We start from the raw sequence: 18,511 nt of genomic DNA, 5'->3' as shown, positions 1-18,511 counted from the left end.
ATTGTTGTTGAGTTTAATTAAAAGCCCTTCGAAATTGTATAAATATAAATTTCGTTTTGTCTTTTATACTCTGTAGCCTTTGACTATGGTTAAGAATATGTATAATGCTAATGGGCAAATGTTTGCAAAGGTAGAGCAAACTGTTTCGACCAAGTATACAAAGTTTATTTATTCGTGAGCAGGTCGAAGATCTGCGCATATCCAGCCATTGTGCGTCTCCCCGTCTGTCCGTATATTAGAGCCCGTTTATATAAGAAATAGACAATAATTAGAATTTATGGGAATGGGTATACCCAATCATCAAAATCTCGAAACCGATAAGAATTGATGTCAATGCTCTATTTTATGAGCACATCTCTTCCCTTAGATACCCAATGAGGCAATTAGGTTGAGTCAATTGAGGTAAGTTTGAGTGAGTCAGTCGAGTGCGTATATGAGTTCGAGTTCGAATGCCTGGAACGGCAGCTCGACACGGGTAACAGGGTATTTCTTAGTCGGCCACTTCGGCTTTGAGCACCATATTGATTTGCAGCCTGCCTTTGTGGATGCTGTGAGCATTGCTGTGGATTCCAAGTGGAGCGCAAGCTTGTGGCTTCGCTGCACGCTGCTCTCTCTCAGTTTTCAGTTGATCACGGTGGCTGTGGGCGAATTGACGTGTTTCGAGCAGTATTGAATTGTTGTTATTTGTTTACGTTCTTATATTTGTTGGCAAGCCTTTTGAGGTAGGTAAAGAGTGTAAGTAGCGAGCGCAGCAGAAGTGATTGTTATCAATTGATTATGTATGGAGGTAGTAGGTAGAGAGATAAGGCGTAAAATTAAAAGATCAGCCAAATGATCTTCAGCCTCTCTTTGCAGTGCAAAAGGAAGGTATGCTGCTTACAAAGAATGAGGCGGAAAAATAGTGAATAAAAACAAAATCGAAATAATTTCATTTTCTTTTAAAGTAACGTTCTACTGCATATGTACATTTATTTTACAGCGTTAAATTGGCTTACGTTATATTTGTTTTCACATGTTTGTAATTTGATTCTATTTGTCCTCAGTCGTTTCCATATACAATTATAAATAATCAGAGCTGCTTTATTAAGAGTTAATAATATTAAAATTATAATAATTACACCGCCAGCAATTTGGAATAAACCCTTAAAAACAGAACTGAATCTGATTCGCGTTTACAGTCGCTGCCACAGCAGCAAATCTCTTGCACCATGGCAGCAGCGCATCAGTTAACCCGAACAACCCAACTGCTTCTACTTTGCAGCCTGCTGTGGACACAGGCGCCTAGTCCGGTCATGTCTAGTCTGTTGAGCGCTCAAACGGAAGATTTTATCGACTGGTGGCAGCACGCGGTCTTCTACCAGATCTATCCCAGATCCTTTAAGGACAGTAACGGCGATGGCATCGGCGACTTGCAGGGTGTTATCTCCCAGCTGCCGTATCTAGCTGAAACGGGCATTACTGCGACCTGGCTAAGTCCCATTTTTCTGTCACCCATGGTGGACTTTGGCTATGATATATCCGACTACAAGTCTATACAACCGGAGTATGGAAGTATGGCCGACTTTGAGCAGCTGGTGAACACGGCTACCAGTCTGGGCATCAAGATAATCTTGGACTTTGTGCCCAATCACACCTCGGATAAGCACGAGTGGTTCATAAAGTCAGCGGCCCGGGACCCCTTGTATGACAAATTTTATGTATGGGCAGATGGGAAATTGGATAATCAGGGTGTTCGACAGCCACCGAACAACTGGCAGTCCGTGTTCTATGGCTCCACCTGGCAGTGGCATGAGCAACGCGGGCAGTATTATTTGCACCAGTTCGCCAAGGAACAGCCAGATCTCAACTTTCGCAACCCGGCCGTGGTGCGCGCTATGGATGATGTTTTGCTGTTCTGGCTTAATAAAGGTGTGGCTGGTTTTCGCATTGACGCACTGAATCATTTGTTCGAAGATGAAGCCCTGTCCGATGAGCCCCTTAGCGGCAAGACTACGGATCCCCTCTCCTACGACTATACGGAGCACATCTATACCAAAGATTTGCCTGAGGTTTTAAGCATGGTGCAGCACTGGCGGCAGCTGTTGGACGATTATACCGCCAAGCACTCGGAAGGTGTCACGCGCATTATGATGACAGAGGCGTATGCCGACTTGCATGTGCTCATGGATTATTATGAGGATGCCGGCGGAGTGCGCGGCTCCCAATTACCCTTCAATTTTCACTTTATTACGGATGTGAACGGAGATTCGGATGCCCGTGACTTTGTATACAATATAGAGAAGTGGCTGATCTACATGCCTCGCGGGCACACTGCCAATTGGGTCATGGGCAATCACGATAAACCGCGTGTCGCCACGCGTTTTGGCCCCGCCAGTGTCGATGCCATGAACATGCTGCTGCTGACACTTCCCGGCGTCGCTGTTACCTATAATGTGAGTATGGTTCTATTTGAAAGGTCAGCAGACTAATCAGTTTGAATTATATTTGTTGTAGGGCGAGGAACTGGGCATGCAGGACTATGGGGAAATCAGTTGGGAGGACACGGTGGATCCGCCAGCGTGCATTGCTGGTAAACTGGACTATAAGAAAGTGTCCAGAGATCCGGAGCGTACACCCTTTCAGTGGAGCAATGCTACCAATGCTGGTAAGCTGAACTGTATTATAGTAACCATGAATATATAATACGTTTCCTTAGGTTTCTCCACTGCTGCCAAGACATGGCTACCTGTAAATCCCAACTATCTGGTGTTGAATCTAGAAGCGCAAAAGCAAGCCGCTAAAAGCCATTACAAAGTCTACAAATCGCTGATTGAGCTACGCAAGTTGCCGGTTCTTAGACGTGGAAGGTTTAGCATAGAGCCGCTATCCCGCACAGTTTTCGCCTTTAAGCGGTAATTCTCGCTTTTTCTATATTAAAGGGCGTACAATTATTAACCGTTTTTTGGCTATTTAGTACCCTGAAGGACTACGACACACTCGTAACCATCATCAATGTGAGCGCCAAGGAGCAGTTGGTAAATCTAACAGACTTTATCAATCGACCTCAAAAATTGGTGGTGGAAGTGGCAGGCGTGGATTCAGTCTATGCACCTGGGTATGTTTAATGTCACTTGCATTATATCACATTTAAAATATTTGCCACATATTTGTCCTGCATTCGCTTCCCTCCACAGACAAACGATTTCCAGCAGCGCCTTAACACTGTCAGCTCATGAGGGTCTCATCTGCAAGCTGCTCGACGCGTAGGCCCAAGATTAACGTACTTTGTGGGTTCATTGAAATCAATTTTCTTTGAACAAATTTGATTAAATAAGGCATTGTGCTTGTGCTGCAAATGAATTAAAGTTCACTTTGCCTCTTACAGTTTTTTTTATATATCAGTTTGCATTTAAAATCTGGAGGTCTTTTTATGCACGACATGCGGAATAAAACTGCTGGCCACGACGTCGCCATTGTCGCCCTGGCAGTTTGCCCAAGCGGAATTCAATTCATTTAGATACCCTATCAAAGGGTATTCTACTTTGGTAATGAACGCATAAAGACTCTATATTTTGGTAGACTATTCTCTCTGCTTGCTTAAGGAGGCTGCCATCTAAAATGCAATCAGTCGGATTAAATTTAAAACAATCAATAAGCCATAAATAAAATTGCTCGAAAATTGAGCCGTATTAAAAGTCTGCCCTAATTCTTCTCTACATTTATTAACACATATTTTTAAATTTGTTGGCGGAGATAGGATTAGATTACAGTTGCCTTTCATTTATTCAATAATAAGTAGTTTATGTACTCAAATTAATAAATAATTTTACATAATATTCTTTCATGTTTTACTTAGCATGAAATGTATGAAACTTTAAATTGCTTTAAGCTTAACATTTCTGCAAGATTAAAATATTGTAATAAAACTGTTGTTTTTTTTTATAATATTGCAAGGGTAAATCATTTTTGGTACCTCCAAGCTATTTTTTCTCTGGTCAGTTTGTTTCACAGCTCGTATAATTTTTCATGTGGCTGGGCGCACGAACTCGAAGATTTATGGACCACGACACAGAGATTTGCGAACTGTCGCATTCCAAATGGGTATGCAACAGAGAGAGAGAGAGAGGAAGAGAAAGGGAGAGAGGGAGAGGGCGGGCAAAGGTTCATGTTATGCAAAAGTTTCAAATGCCACGCGTTAAGCACTGCATTGTGCAATTTGCCATGTCCATAAACTTGCTCCTTTAAATCATATCAAATTTTCCATGGACGCCAATAAGTTTTTAGCTTAATAAAGAGACATCAAATGCTGCATAGAATGGCATAATAAATACTCTTAACGAATATAAAAGGCAGTTACTTAAGTTTGAAAATTGCTAAAAAGCACTTAAATCATAAAAAAAAAGAACAGAAATTTAGTTTGCATAGCAACAGACAATAGCACATGGCTATAACGACTTGACTGTTGATTCAGATCTAGAAGGTATATATGTACAATTTATAGGTTCCGAGAAGGCGTTACACATTTCATGATCCAATTATAATTCCTTATTGTGACAAACTTTGATCTTTCATAATTCCAAGATGCCATTTGCAATGCAAATGTAATGCACGCAAGCCACAAACTTTGCAGCGGAAAGTACTAAGTGAATTTCTATGAATCTTTCATTTGTAATCAGAAGATTATTTTTACTTAGGATCACAGGAAATAAGCCACAAAATGGCATAAAGCATTAGCATTACGACTAGTTTTTTCTGTTTAAATGGGGGAAGTGCTAAATAGCAATAAAGTAATTCAAATCATATTAAATGGAAATGTTTTGCTTTGGCTTCAAATGTTCATTGCGCATACGCCACGTTTATCCTAAACAGACGTGTTTCTTTATCTTTATCCTAAAACATTAACATTTTTGTTTTCTAAATGTTCCATGAATGAAGTGATTTTAGTTTTTTTGTCAACAATCGCAGTGACAAACCCCAATTGCGACTTGCGCCTCGCGCTGGCATTGTTTTGAGCTATGAGCAGTCGGGCATGAGGTTAGTTTGGACTAATAACTGTTTGTTCGTTTCTAACTAGACTGCCTTTTTTTTCAGTAAACAACGTCGACTTTTGGTTAAACAAATCATCAAATCTTTTAACGTGGTGCTAGTGGCTTTGCTAATGTACAATTTGTGGCGTCACAAGTGGACTAAAGTAAATTTCAATTAGCCATTTTGATGCATTGATTTTTGTTGCGCCAGTTGATTGATTAATTAATTAATAAAATATACCAAAGAAAAAAGCGAAAATAAAAGAGCATCGCTAGCCAACTGGCCGAAATGTCATTAACAGTTGGCAACGGGCGAAATTGTGGTTGCTGGGCATCATATGGACGAATTAAATTTCCGTTTATCGCTGTCAAGTGGTGCTGAAAATTGTACGACAAGTGGGTGGTAATAAGATTGCCTGACAGATCGATTTTCTTTGCGATATGTCAACTGTTAGCTCTGGCATTTAAAATTCAATTTATTGCTCAAAAATCCATATAAATGCTTAGCTCAATTATGTCTTTATATATTGTAATAGAGCAGAAAGAAAGCTCTTGTCAGCAGCTTTAAGAAATGTGTTTTTATCAATTATCGAAAACGCATCAAAGCTTTTTATATAACATTTTATCTTCAGGCTAGCTGCTTTGGAATTAATTTCATTTGCTTTGGCTCGAATTGTTCCGCTGTCTAAAAGTGCAGCAAAAACGAAAGTGTCAACAATAATTTTTTTCCAATTTGCTAGCGGATATTTCCATAGTTTGGTTAAGGACGACTCCAGCGACTGGCACCGAAAGTCCCTATGCTAGGAGTCTCGACAACGACAAGGCAGCAGCTGGCAGCTGCTAAAGTAAATTTAACGCTTTGCTGGCTGGCAAGTGGAAATCCTTGTTTCCATCCTGATTGCCGGAAGTTGACAGCGCCGTTGTTGCCTCTCAGAGTTACCAATAAAATTATATTCAACTGTTTGGAAATTAACCGGACTCCCGGACACTTAAAGCTGTAAAGCTTGATTATTTTGACTGATTGCATGAATAGAATGTGGCTTAAATTCACTATTTGTAATTTATATTTCTAAAAAATAGTTCACACAGATAATATCCAAGGATCTGGATATTCGGATAATGCCGAGGGAACAATTGGCTTAATATCTATCACAAATATCAAAACTTTTGTGCTGTCTTGTTTAGACCTAGATCTCAAGGTAAACTTAGTCAAACTAACTAACGTTAAGATAAATGTGAGTTTCTTTACATTTGGCATTCGATTTAGTGGGTGGTCGTGGGTTAAATGTATTTGTAGTACTATCGATTCACATGTTTGTTTCTATCCAATTCTTTACAGTCCACCAGAATATGTTCCTCAGCCGCGAACATGTTTTTCAGTCCGTACTCATCCCAAAAACCTTTCTTATGCTCAAAAAAAAAAAAAAAATAAATGTTGCTGTCACCAATAAAAAACAGAAACACAAAAGTCTGCTCTTGTGTCAATCAGCTAAAGCTATTTATCTTTGTTATTTTATTTTTGTAAGAAAATTACAAGAATATGAGGGTTTATTCTTACCAAAAGTACTATAGTTACTCGCTTTACAAGTTACAATTTGATATAGTTTAATTAATTGTTAGTTCACAGAAAAAGAATGAAATGTTGAACAATTGCGATTGATTGCTGGAACTCATAGCTATTGATTTGATCAATTGTCTGCGGGCTGAGGATGTCGCATTGTCTAATATATACAGAGCAGCATGCAAGGACACACATGTTAAATCCTTTTGAGCTTAAAAGTTTCAAAATGCTGAGCAGCTCTGGGAAATTTGGCAGGACGCGCCGTGCACCTTGATGTCAGAACAGCAGTAAAAGGTATAAGCGGCCGCAGGATGCGGGGGAAAGGAACAAAGATGAGCCAGCTAATTGGATCCTTCGGGCCAACCACAATTCGGGCTGCCAACTTTTTCCCTTGCCTGTGTATGTGTGTGTGCGTATGCTGCCTTTTCTGTTTGTGGCAGCGCCATTTTGGCCATTTAGCTGCAGGCTTCATAAATTTAACAGACAGTCGCGAAACTGGCGCCGCTTTTTAACTGTTTTTAATTAAAACATGAGTGCTCCAGTCAAGAGCGCCCGACTTCCAGATACCATGAATCCAGTGCCGAGCTACCGTTAAATGTGTTAAATGTGCACACACCTCCAAGCGCTGCCTTATATCTCTTTTTGTGGTTATTTAAGATAAACTTAATTTGCGATTGGCAAACAAGCTTTTAGTCTCTGGTATAGAAGCTCTAATAAAGACAGGTTCGATCTTCTGTTGATGCAGACCCTTTCTTATATACACTTTCAATAAGTACAGGTTATGCAAAATGCTACTGATAATCAGCTAGAGTTGGCTTGCGTGTGTTTTTGTGGGGCTTATATTCATGCAGGTCTAAAGGGTGTTTAAACCATGAACTCATTGGAAACGCGTAATAAGGGTATAATGTTTTTGGGCAAGAATATGTAACCGGCGGGAACCAATCATCTCCGACCCCACAAATATATATTGTATAAAAGCTAGAGACTGGAAATATACTCTCCTATACAAACGCATGAAGAGGATATATACATTTTTTAATGTATATCATTTTATTTAACAATAGGGAGTATTTATGGTAGATAAATTATCGCAAGAGGCCACCATCGTGACAGCTTTGGCTACAGGGTATTTTCCCGTCAAACCGCTCCAAAAACTGTTTATTTTTTATAACTTTGCTGTCACTTGAAAGCAGTTGTCGACATCAATGGTCCGCAGAGAGTAAAAGCCAAATTGATTGGCAATTGAGGCGCCGCTGGCATAAGGGCAAATAAAAACTTTAGCCAAGAGTTGCATACATTATCCCTTTAAGCCAGGCCCATACAAATTCAATAAAGCTGCTCATATCTTTTGCTCCACAATAAATATTTTTGAGGGAGCTTGTCATGTTACGCCCAATTCGAAATATGCATTGAAATGTTTGTGCGTTAAAGTCAATGACTGGAATTTATGCAAATTTTTATGGGTTGCTTAGGACTGGCTAAAACAAAACCAAAGAAAGGTCACTTTTGGCCCGAGTAGTGCAAAAAGCATTTGAGTTATGCGCATGAACTTTGCCAAATGGTTTTCTTGTATTTGTGAATTTTTAAGCGTTCAAAATTATGCGAAGATCTTGCAAATGTTGCCTGTCCTTAAACCTTATTACGCGCTTAGTTAAGTTAACGCTTTTCCTTGTTATTCCTTAATAAATTGGCCAATGCCAATGAAGATTCATTGAACCGCAGCTAAATTGGCCACTTAACCCTTTTTTTTTGTTTTTTTTGTTTTGTTCCCAGTTTCAGTTGCACACACAGCACATCAATTAAGTGGTAACCTTTTCCCACTCGGCTGGCTGCTGTCAATAAGTTAACTTGTCGCTGAAGCCCGCTTGAGCAAGCGGGGCTCTGGACTTTCAGCCAGACAGCACAAATAGCCGATGGTGGAGGTGGACGTGGGCCTTGTCCTCGTCTGATGCCTTTGTCTGCGAGTGACAACAACAAACGTGCAACGCTAGAAAGCGGCCGCGACCAGGCCAACAATAAGTGTAATATGTCAATTGAAGGACACACTTCGAAAACAACAACAACTACACACACACACACACTCTCTGGCGCTCAACAGCGACAGGAACACGAGCACGAATACAAAAACAAACACTTGACTATTTATTGCATTGTTGTTTGCCTGTGCTGTCGCCGCAGGATATGCTACGGATATTTGCAAAATATTGCAGCGCCCATAAATTTTAACCCCAAAGGACGCGCCACATTGTCACTTGGCTCCTGTCCGATTGGGGGCGTGCCCCATGCCTTGGCATTGCCTCAAATTTCAGGCAGCTACGTGACACAGCAATTGGAGCCCAGCGGTACACATTCCATCTGGAGAATAGTACTGGTAACAGTTGAATTTCTTTTATCTGTTTATTTATTTAACGCTTAACAGAATAATTGAGTAGGTAGCTTAACAGTTTTACGGTGTTTTTTTTTTTTTGCATTAAAGCGATCCAGGAGCACGTAGATATTACGTGAGCGTCAAGTTGACAGCTCTTAACTGGAATTTGCAGGCTTCAAAGATTTTATATACATACATTTACTTTTGAGATTTGTTTGTGGTATACGATTGACGATTAATTCGGCAAGGATTGAATAATTGACTCTGACTGATTCATTTATAATATATTTTTATTATATCTATAAGCATTGAAGTTTGATAAAAGGGACTCATTCGTTTTGTGCAATCTTACGTATCTGACATATCTATTTATGTATCTATCTATCTTTACATCTATCTATCTATCTATCTATCTATTTATCTATCTATCTATCTACCTATCTATCTATCGATCCATCTGTCGGTTGCAGCATACACTATATTAAACTTTTATAATATCCCTGCAAGTTTAATTTATACGCTCCTTGTTGCTTTTGGTAATTTTATGCCATATTTAAATTTTTCTGATATCCTTATTGCGGTGAATGTTCATTTAACTACAATAGCACTTCATACACACACACACACGTTTTCAGGATTATATGGATACCTTTTATTTTCGCTTAAAATTCGTTTCACCTAAAATTGAATTCATTCATTTTATCTGAAGTGAACACACAGAAGCTTAAAGTGTCTGTGCTCTATGCAACTATTTTAGTCCACGACTGGCCAACAGCTGTATGTTTGTTTTCAAAAACCTGTTTATATCAGTATATACATAGGTGTACATTGATGCCCAGAAGCTGTGAGCAGACAACACGAGTGTCCAGCTGATTTCAAAAGCCTCCGGTATCCAATAATTTTGCCGAGAACAACAAGAAACTGGTCTAGCCTGGTCTAGCTAACCTGCCAGAGCATATTTTGCGTATTTTCTTAAATGTTTACCCCGGCCACGTGTCGTATACGCAATCTGCTGCAGTATTAAAAGTTGCCCATAAATTTCCAGCAGCAATTCGAAATGAATTGTGTTGTGCTGGTTAAAAGAAAGGATAAGAAAGGAGTTATGGGTGGCAGCCAAGTTTTAAATTGGCTACTACCATACCCCAGCCCCTTTGGGGAAATTCAATTTCATTTTCAATTTAATGCTGCAATGGGCCACGTACCTGGGCCGTCGTTTCAATCTGGCTCTTGGGTTTGCCCTCTGAATTGACTTACCTGCAATGAAATGATAGAAAAATAGATACATATATATTATTTTATGCTTTTTCATGGCGCAATTGTGTGTAGAGTGTGTGGAAAAGGTGGCTTACGAATTAAAAGTCAAACCCAAGGAAACAGTTCATGTGGGTCACCCAAAGGTGACTCCAGGCAAGCTCTGCCTGTTCTTTAAGTGCACCCATCACTTACCTATGACATAGGAGTACCCGTCCAGCGTCAGGACACACTTGCGCGTTGTGGTGCCGGACAGATTGCCAGCTCCGCCACCAACCACAACGCTGGACGAGTACCGCGGATTGTTTCCAGCAGCTGTGGAACGAGTGCTCAGACCCAGCGCCTTATGCAAGCCGCCGCCGGGACTGCTTGCCTGTTGCTGCTGCTGGTCGCAGCTGTTGAGACTCTCACGCCGTGGTGGTGCCGGCAGACCAACAAACTCGTCATTCCGATTGCCCTTAGAGCTCAGTCCATCGCAGGATTGATCGCGTTCCCGTACCGGATCGTTGCCCGTTCGCGAGCGTGTCGAGCGCGTGGAGGAGCCGCTGGCTGCATGGCTTGCACCTTCAACTGCATCTTCAGCCGTCTCCTCCGGACTAATGTTCAAGGATTGCGGCTTACCGCGTCGCGACGGCGGCGTCTCATCCAAAGTGTCGCCCATTTTCCGTTGGCTTGTGCTAAGGATTTCGCGCGGTTATTTAGGAAAGAGTCGTGCTCATTTTTGGTACCGACCCGTTGCTAGTCAATTTACGTGGAAACTTTGCCTGTCGCCTCCGCCAGTTAATTAATATTTTTGAAAATTTTTAGTTGGAATATTTGAAACTTTGATTGCACTATAATTTACTTATAGCTCTTTGTGTTGAGCCACTTTTATTTCTGCGCAAACATAAAATTTAATTAAAACAAAACACTCTTCTAAAATGAATCGCAATGAATGAAAGCGAAATATAATTCTGCCAAACAAAGAGAGGGGGAAAGAGAGACAGCGAGATTGATAGAAAGAGATATGAATATGTAGTGCTCCACCATCTACCAAATAACACGCATACGCAGCGTGGTGCATGGAAACCCGACTGAAAACAATGCAACATCAAAATGAAACTGAATCTTTTATGAATGCTATCAAAATTACTTTTATGTTGAAATAGATTTGAATCTTTGTTTGGTCTTTTTGCGACTGTCTTTGTTCATACAGATGTGAGCAGTTTTTTGGGTTAACTGCAAAATGTTTTAAGAGTTATTAATTTAAATAAAGTTGGCTGAAATCTGACAATTTTTGCACATTTAATAGGAGTCAGAGATCAATTTTGAAAATATATAAAAGTTGTAACCTAGATACTCCTATTTGACTTTTTATTTATTAATTGATTGGACTAAGCCGTAAAAGCAGGAAGCTGTATTTTTTATAGTCCTTGTCTTGTGTGATGAAAAGTTTTTAATTGCAAATTTCAGTGATGCCTGATTTGCAACAATAGCTTGCACTTAAGCTTTGGCCTCCAATAATGGAAAAACATAATAAATAGTCATAACAGAATTTTCATTTAAGGTTAATATTGCTAATGTATTTGAACGACTTCATATTTAGTTTTCATGGAATCCAATAATATATCCAGCGTTATGATATGGATACACTTGTGCCCTTATGCACATGTCCAGCGGTGTATCTGAGCGAGTCAATATTGCTTTAATTGCAGCTCTTGTCCATGCTGCTGCCAATTATTTGACTTTACACGCAAACATGCCTCCTTCTCCACAGTCTGTCACCCTCGACCACTATTCCGATTCGAATGTCAGGCCATTGTTTGGGCCACTATTCGATTCTGATTTTTATCGTACAAATATTGACAAGCCCGTCACAGCATGAGTGGATATTGTATATTCTTGCATGCGTGTGTGCGCGTGTGCATGTATTGGTCAGTTTTTCATCGAGATATATTTGCATATTTGTCATAATGTCTGTTCATTTATCAAAATCCATCAATGACAACGAAACTGATTGAAACTGTTCTAAGCGTCAATATTGCATGAAGTACTTTTTTAAATGTTCACCTACATTTTTCGTATGCATTGGCATAGCTTTAATATTACTTAAGGTCAACAAATATTTCAATAATTTCATGCATTTATTTTTGTTTTTGTATTATTATTAAGCTTCTGGTTGCTCAGTTCATTTTTGCATGTAGTTTCGCTTGACACGTACGTCAAATAAAACGGGCGACACTTTCAAGGCGTCACGTACGCCAGGGCGGGGTAGGTATCCAAATGGAAGCCTTTTTTTTGGCATGCTAACCAATTATTCCACCCACTACGCCCCACGAAAATATGTTACTAACTCAAAGTCGACCAAATGCCAGCAGCAAAACGTGCTGCGAGTTCTGTTTCAGAAATCTGAAGCATCCAATTTCCTTGGAGCTAAAGTCATACAAGGACCCTGTGGACCTGAGCATGCATTTTACTTTAAAGGCTGGGTTTCTCGGTTTAATAGTATCTGTGAGGTACAGCAGTAACCTATTTATTAGGACTCGCATTGAATCCTATTGCATACATTTTCGGCAGGTGTTAATAAAAGTTTATTTAAGGATTTACAACAAGAGTTGCTCATGGAGTTGAGTTTAAAGCAATCAAACTATTGTGGTTGTTAGCTTAAAACTCGGAAGCGCTGGATCATAATAAAAATAAAAATGTAATTGTATTAATCTTAAATTTTTTGTTACTTTTTAAAGGCTTTGTCAGCCGTCCAACTGCTGTCCGCCCGTAGCCTTTTATAAGCCCTTAAGCTTGGGTTGTTGGCTACTTGCCAAAGCAGCAATAAATTGTGTTGGAAATAATTTTCTAGCGTTGAGAAGGAAAATTCGTTGTAAATGTTGGTGCTCTGGCATTAAATTTTTATGCCTTTAAGTTGCGTTATAAATATTGCGCATACGCCGCGTTTATCGCTTGCCTAATGATGTATCAATAACGCATTTACGACACAATTAAGCGACTAGATGAAATCAATGCTCAAGTCCATTAATGGCTAACCACAGGTTATTAGCCATGCTTTTGGGCCATAAACTGCGTTATCTAAAAGGTTGCAGCCAGCTGAAAAGATGCGACGCAGAGTCGCACAAGTCAATGCACGTTGGGGTTCAGGCTTTGGAGTTCAGGGAACTCGTAGCATAAATTTAAAATTTGTATGCACAAACAGTAACAGCGAATAGTTTTTGCCATTTATCTGGCTGTGTGGGTCCTTTGTTGTGCACGATATCGATAAAACTTTTCAACCCGCATAAATACTTAAACTAGCTTTTAGTTTTGTGTAAAGGGTTCATTGAACTCAGACGACAAGTAACTGATTTGTCTGCTAGTCATTTTAATCAGCCAGCATCATTGGCAGTAAATTTCTCTTCATTTAGCTCTGTTTTGTCTCTGCTAGTAATACCCTGTTTCCATGCAAATTGCGCAAATGTATGTAACTGGCAGAATGAAGTATCTCTGACTTCATAAGGTATGCATATTATTGATCAGGACGAAGTGCTGAGTTTTCAGGCACAGATCAGAGACTAAAGGTGCAAGTGGCACTTAATGTAGGTATTCGTAAGGAGTCACCTCTTGGATGCTTCCCGTAATTCAGTTATGATTTTCCAAAGGTATGCAGCTATAGAAAGATGGATAGCCGAAGCATTAAATATGCTTACGGAGTGCCAGCAGGGCACTTCCTAGTCCGGCATTCCGACTAAAGCACAATTGTTTGAATGAGTTGCTAAGCATTGCTAGATGAAAGCAACAAGGTACAAGCTACTTCTTGCTGGGCTTTAATGAACCTCCTTATATGCTTCTATGGGAGTTTGGTGGAAGGAGAAAGCACCAAGGACGTAGTCCTGTCAGCAAATGAGAGACGAAGAATAACAAAAACATCCACAAATAATTAAAAGCGCACAATGCGCAGAAGTAGCAAGACTGCAGACAAGGAAGGGCTAAAGGGACGTACGAAATGTCACTTGACAAGTGAGATGCATAAAAAACAGACAAGACGGAACAGCTCTAATGACATGGAAATCTCTCACGAATTTCAAATACTCTTTCGCCAGGAATTACTCAAAATCTGTATTTTCTGAGTCTACCTAAAAAACTTTTGATAAATTTGTTTTTGAGCTCCAAGTTGAACACAAATTTCAATGACTTTTTAGAAAATTGGAATATAAACACTAAATGAACTAAAATTCAACTACCCTGTATTTAAAGTCTAACAAGCTGAGTCACAAAGTTGTTATACCCTCATAAAGACTATCGTTAATAGCCCACCGAGTTGCAGTTGCGTTCGTTGTCATTTGCATTCATTCAGCGCCTTTTATTCTTGTATGTCTCAACTTAATTGTTGTAATTTTACTCGGATATTTTCTGTGCTGTTGTTGTTGTTGATTTTATTTGTTGCTGGCGCCAGCGTGACGTCTATTGTGCTGGGGAAAACTGAATGATGGGTTAAAGTACGATAGATGCGAATCACTGGAAAAATTTCGCACAGGACTCAAAACTGGAACTCATTAATCAACCGGGATGGCTGCCACCGCGCCGATCGATTTGTGCAATAACAAACAATAGCCAGCTGATATTCCATTTAATTTAATGATATACACACACACGCACACCATGCACAGCACACATGCACCCCACACACAACACAACGTTTTGAGGCCTTTGCCTTTACGGACAGGAAGTATGCAATAAATTTGCTTGCTTGGGCAAAAACTGGCAACGAAGGACACTTAATAGAAGCAGGTGAGAGCAGCAGGGGAAGAATGAGAATGTTGCTTGGCTGGCTCATTAGCATTCGGGCCGTCAACAGCATAAGGATACGTAAAAGGAAGCCAAAGTGAGGACAGGTCTGAAAAGTCAACTGGACAAGTTTGGTATGTCCTGTTTTTGGCATCATCAAAGCCACATTTCAATTGCAAATTATTTTTCCCCACAATATGTACGTTGTTTTTGTGCGCACTGAGAATAATCGATAAATATCAAAAGGCTTCTGTCTACTAACTAAGTACTCTTTTAATATTAATATTATCAACAAGATACAAATATTATTCTATATAAGATTATTGACCCTTGAGTAAAAGGTTGATTGTTATTACAGTATTATACCAAAAGCTTGAAAATTAATGTAGATAGGGAATAATTTTGTATTAGCAACGTTTGGAGAACAAAATAATAATACCCGTTTTTAATCTGATCCCATTGAAATATGAGTGAAAAGGATATAATCGTTTTGTTCGAATGTATGTTACAGGCGGAAGTATAATTGCGGCGATCTCAAAACTTATTAAGGCTAGAGAATTTTGAACAAGTTTGTTTCAAATCTTTGATAACTACGGCCGTTTCCAGGCTTCCGAGTTTGAACCATATTTATAAATATTTAGGACCTAGAGTTTCGTATAGAATACAAGTTTCATGTTAATATTCTATTTGATGGATACCGACGCCAAATCAAATAAAAATATACCTAAATATTGTATGAGACAATAAGATCTATTGCAAAAAGTTAATAGAGAAATCGGGGCAGTATGAATATTCAGGGTATCTGCTAGTCGGGCTCTTCTGACAAACGCACTGATTTTGTTTAATAATGTAAACTTATGTATTTCTTGTAAATTTATTTATAGAGAAAATGCGTACTTGACTGAATAAAAATTAGTGCTCATTTTGTATTAATAGTATGCAAGCCTTATATACCACACACCCAGCTTTAGTCCATCATTCCTACTCTTTCTCGCCCCTGTCTTCTTCTTTCTCCAGACATTGTGGAACACCAACTGCGGGTTAGATGCAGTCAGCGCACAAATTCTATTTACATACAGGCAGAAACCGAGAGCCAACAAATGAGAAAGTCGCATTATTAATTTGCGGCACCGCACGTCCATAAATAAGACTGTCTCCCATAAATATGCAGATGTATGTGTATGCACATATACGAGCAGTCCAAATACATATGCATATACACATACATGTATGATTCAAAGGACTTGCCCACTTGCCATATGTTGGGGGTTGCGGCGTTCAGCTGGCGTTGCTTGGCTCGTTTTTCTTTTAGCGCCACGCAATTTTCTTTAGCAATTTATTACTATTTTGACTTGTAGATGTGTGCAATACAAATAGCAAAATAGAAGACCAACACCCACATCAGAATGTTACTCATACCCGGCTGGTGGCGCACTTTGAATGCCAGAGAGCGACAATTTGTAAAGCAGGCAATTATCCTTATTAGCTGCTTGTTTATAGCCAGTGTTTGTTTACTCGTTTGTGCCATTGACGCATAAGCGATGAGTGCGTGCCCGATAAGGAAGTGACGGCTGGAGGGATATGCTATTCTTTGCTGAGAGCGCAACAGTTGTTGCTCTTTGGGACGTTTAGGCCAAGAAATGAGTCTGGCATTGGGTTAATGAGTTGCCTGCTTTCTGTTATTAATGTAATTTTCATGAGACGCACTTGGTTTGTACACCCTTCACAGACGTCCTTAAGTCTTTCAATATTAATGCATAATATGTGAGCTCTGCCAGGACCTAGAGGAAATAGGAGGCGGGCTACAACATACGACACATTGTCAAATCAGCGACATTTTTATTACTGTCGCTTGGGAGAAGGCGCGCCGTACCACCCACAAACTCCTATTTCATACATATGCGGAAGTGTGGTGTGTATGTGTATGTGTGTGCGTATTTACATGCTGATGATGTCGTTATTAAACGCATAAATAAATTGTGCAAAAAAGCTCGTCCTGCGTGCTCGAATCGCTGAGCAGTGGCGGGACTGCCAGGGGGATGTGCTGTGCGCCTTTGTCAAAATTTTTTATGTACTTAACAAACGCGCAGCAAAATGAAAAACCTTGTCTCGTGCTTTTTCGCAGGTTGTGTTTGCATTTCACCACCCCCCAGGTAACTGCCCCTCGCTCCACACACTTTGTTGACTTTGGCCAACGCTTTATGACTTTATTTCACCAGCAAGCATATGCAGTAGGTAAGTAAGTGGAAGAGGGGGCATGCGAGGTGGTCGAGTATGGGAGTGGGGCAATGGACAATTAACTGGTTGAGGGGGGACCGCAGGCAAGGATTGGGTGGTGTTAACGCAGTAGACAAAACTGCCGCAGAGTGGAGGAGCGCATCAAAATGACGCAGCACATTTATAATTTATAGCATACGCAGTGTGCGAAAGAGATAGAAATAATGTATGGATAGTTACAGCAGCGAATAGAAGGATGCAAAAGAAACAAGAATGCAGGGCTTTCCTCGGCACACCGAAGGATAAATACCCTGGCAGACAGCGACATGTAAGTTCTTTTCTACAAATGCAATACTCTCTGAATGAAGCCAAATGATATGGTATTCTCATTCAATATGTGTTGAATATATGTTATGAGAAGTGAAATACGTCGATTCTGCCGCATAGAGAGTATGAGGTCGGATATACATTCTACATAGTTTTTAATGAAATTATAAAAGCCACGAAAAAGTATAAAACTTGCCAAGATAAAAGAACGTTATAATAATAATAGACATATATACTTTTTAAATGATACAATCATTTATGAGTACTTAAGTAAATCGGGTTGAGCTGTATGAAATCAGAGTTGTTGCCATATATAATTATTTTCATTCTATTTGGCGCTTATGCTTCCCATTCGAGAGTGACAAAGCAGAGTCACTAATTATTTCAAGTATTACAAACATGACAACAAATTTATAATATCCACAACTGAGGATAAAATGAAAAGCTGGCGCCGGCTCGCACGAGCGAGTAAGTTGGTATTGTGAACTGGCCAAAACCAACTTAAAAGTCATTTTGTGGCTTCATTTGCATGTGGCTTTCCATGTGCTGGCTGTCTTCTGTCCGTTGTCTAGGCATGTGCGTATGTATTTGGGTGTGTGTAAGGGTATACAGTACAGTTGATGATTAGAAGCCAACGTCTATCAACAGTTGCCCTAATGCCCGAGCAACATGCAACACCAGTGCCAGGACTGACCTCATTCTGTTTACATTTGCAGCTGTTGCTACCAATCAACTAACCAAAACCCACCTAACATCAGTCCAGGACCCGATTCGAACCCTGTTTTGAGCAACCCCACAGCTACTGCAGTGAATTCATGCGACTATCGGCCCCGCTGGAGCCACTCTTCAACACTCAGATTGTTCTGGCACAATTGACTGGAAATGTTTAGTGGCCCCTTGATATTCCGTCCACTTGTGTGCAACACATTCAGGCAACGAAAATGAAAGAAACGTTGATGTGGCACGTTCTTTGCACTGATGGCAACTTTCACAATGGCTTTGCATAATGTGCAGCACCTTTGATTG

At 40.0% G+C, this 18,511-nt stretch overlaps 3 protein-coding genes across 10 annotated transcripts in view; 2 read left to right on the top strand and 1 right to left on the bottom strand.

Moving 5' to 3' along the window:
* LOC115759683 (calcium/calmodulin-dependent 3',5'-cyclic nucleotide phosphodiesterase 1) overlaps positions 1-10,862 on the bottom strand; it is a 57,027-nt gene extending 46,165 nt beyond the window's left edge. For all 7 annotated transcript variants that reach the window (XM_030700664.1, XM_030700668.1, XM_030700667.1 and 4 more), the window contains exon 1: positions 10,382-10,862. In XM_030700664.1, the coding sequence (XP_030556524.1) occupies positions 10,382-10,847 (466 nt within the window). In that variant the 5' untranslated portion in view covers positions 10,848-10,862. The remainder of the gene's footprint in view (positions 1-10,381) is intronic.
* Positions 649-3,344, top strand: LOC115759685 (maltase 2). 2 transcript variants are annotated; one of them, XM_030700678.1, is made up of 6 exons: positions 649-722; positions 1,262-2,432; positions 2,494-2,644; positions 2,696-2,891; positions 2,954-3,094; positions 3,174-3,344. In XM_030700678.1, the coding sequence occupies exons 2-6, from the start codon at positions 1,293-1,295 to the stop codon at positions 3,244-3,246; spliced, it is 1,701 nt and encodes a 566-aa protein (XP_030556538.1). In that variant the 5' UTR covers positions 649-722; positions 1,262-1,292; the 3' UTR covers positions 3,247-3,344. The 2 variants fall into 2 exon arrangements, with proteins under 2 accessions (XP_030556538.1, XP_030556536.1); XM_030700676.1 differs by lacking the exon at positions 649-722 and having other exon boundaries at positions 1,179-2,432.
* On the top strand, positions 4,921-5,189 carry LOC115759691. The gene is made up of 2 exons (XM_030700684.1): positions 4,921-5,013; positions 5,071-5,189. The coding sequence occupies exons 1-2, from the start codon at positions 5,009-5,011 to the stop codon at positions 5,183-5,185; spliced, it is 120 nt and encodes a 39-aa protein (XP_030556544.1). The 5' UTR covers positions 4,921-5,008; the 3' UTR covers positions 5,186-5,189.
* Positions 10,863-18,511: the final 7,649 nt, after the last annotated feature.

The sequence above is a fragment of the Drosophila novamexicana genome, unplaced genomic scaffold (assembly GCF_003285875.2).
Source record: "Drosophila novamexicana strain 15010-1031.04,08,12 unplaced genomic scaffold, DnovRS2.1 tig00000387-arrow-pilon, whole genome shotgun sequence".
Classification (NCBI taxonomy): Eukaryota; Metazoa; Arthropoda; class Insecta; order Diptera; family Drosophilidae; genus Drosophila; species Drosophila novamexicana.
This window is presented reverse-complemented; position numbering and strand designations above follow the sequence as displayed.

Excerpts from the sequence above, each read along its gene's own strand:
- LOC115759685 (XM_030700676.1), top strand. The coding sequence starts at position 1,209 with ATGGCAGCAGCGCATCAGTTAACCCGAACAACCCAACTGCTTCTACTT. Across the intron at positions 2,433-2,493 it reads GCGTCGCTGTTACCTATAAT|GGCGAGGAACTGGGCATGCA; the intron begins GTGAGTATGGTT and ends TATTTGTTGTAG. Across the intron at positions 2,892-2,953 it reads ACAGTTTTCGCCTTTAAGCG|TACCCTGAAGGACTACGACA; the intron begins GTAATTCTCGCT and ends TTGGCTATTTAG.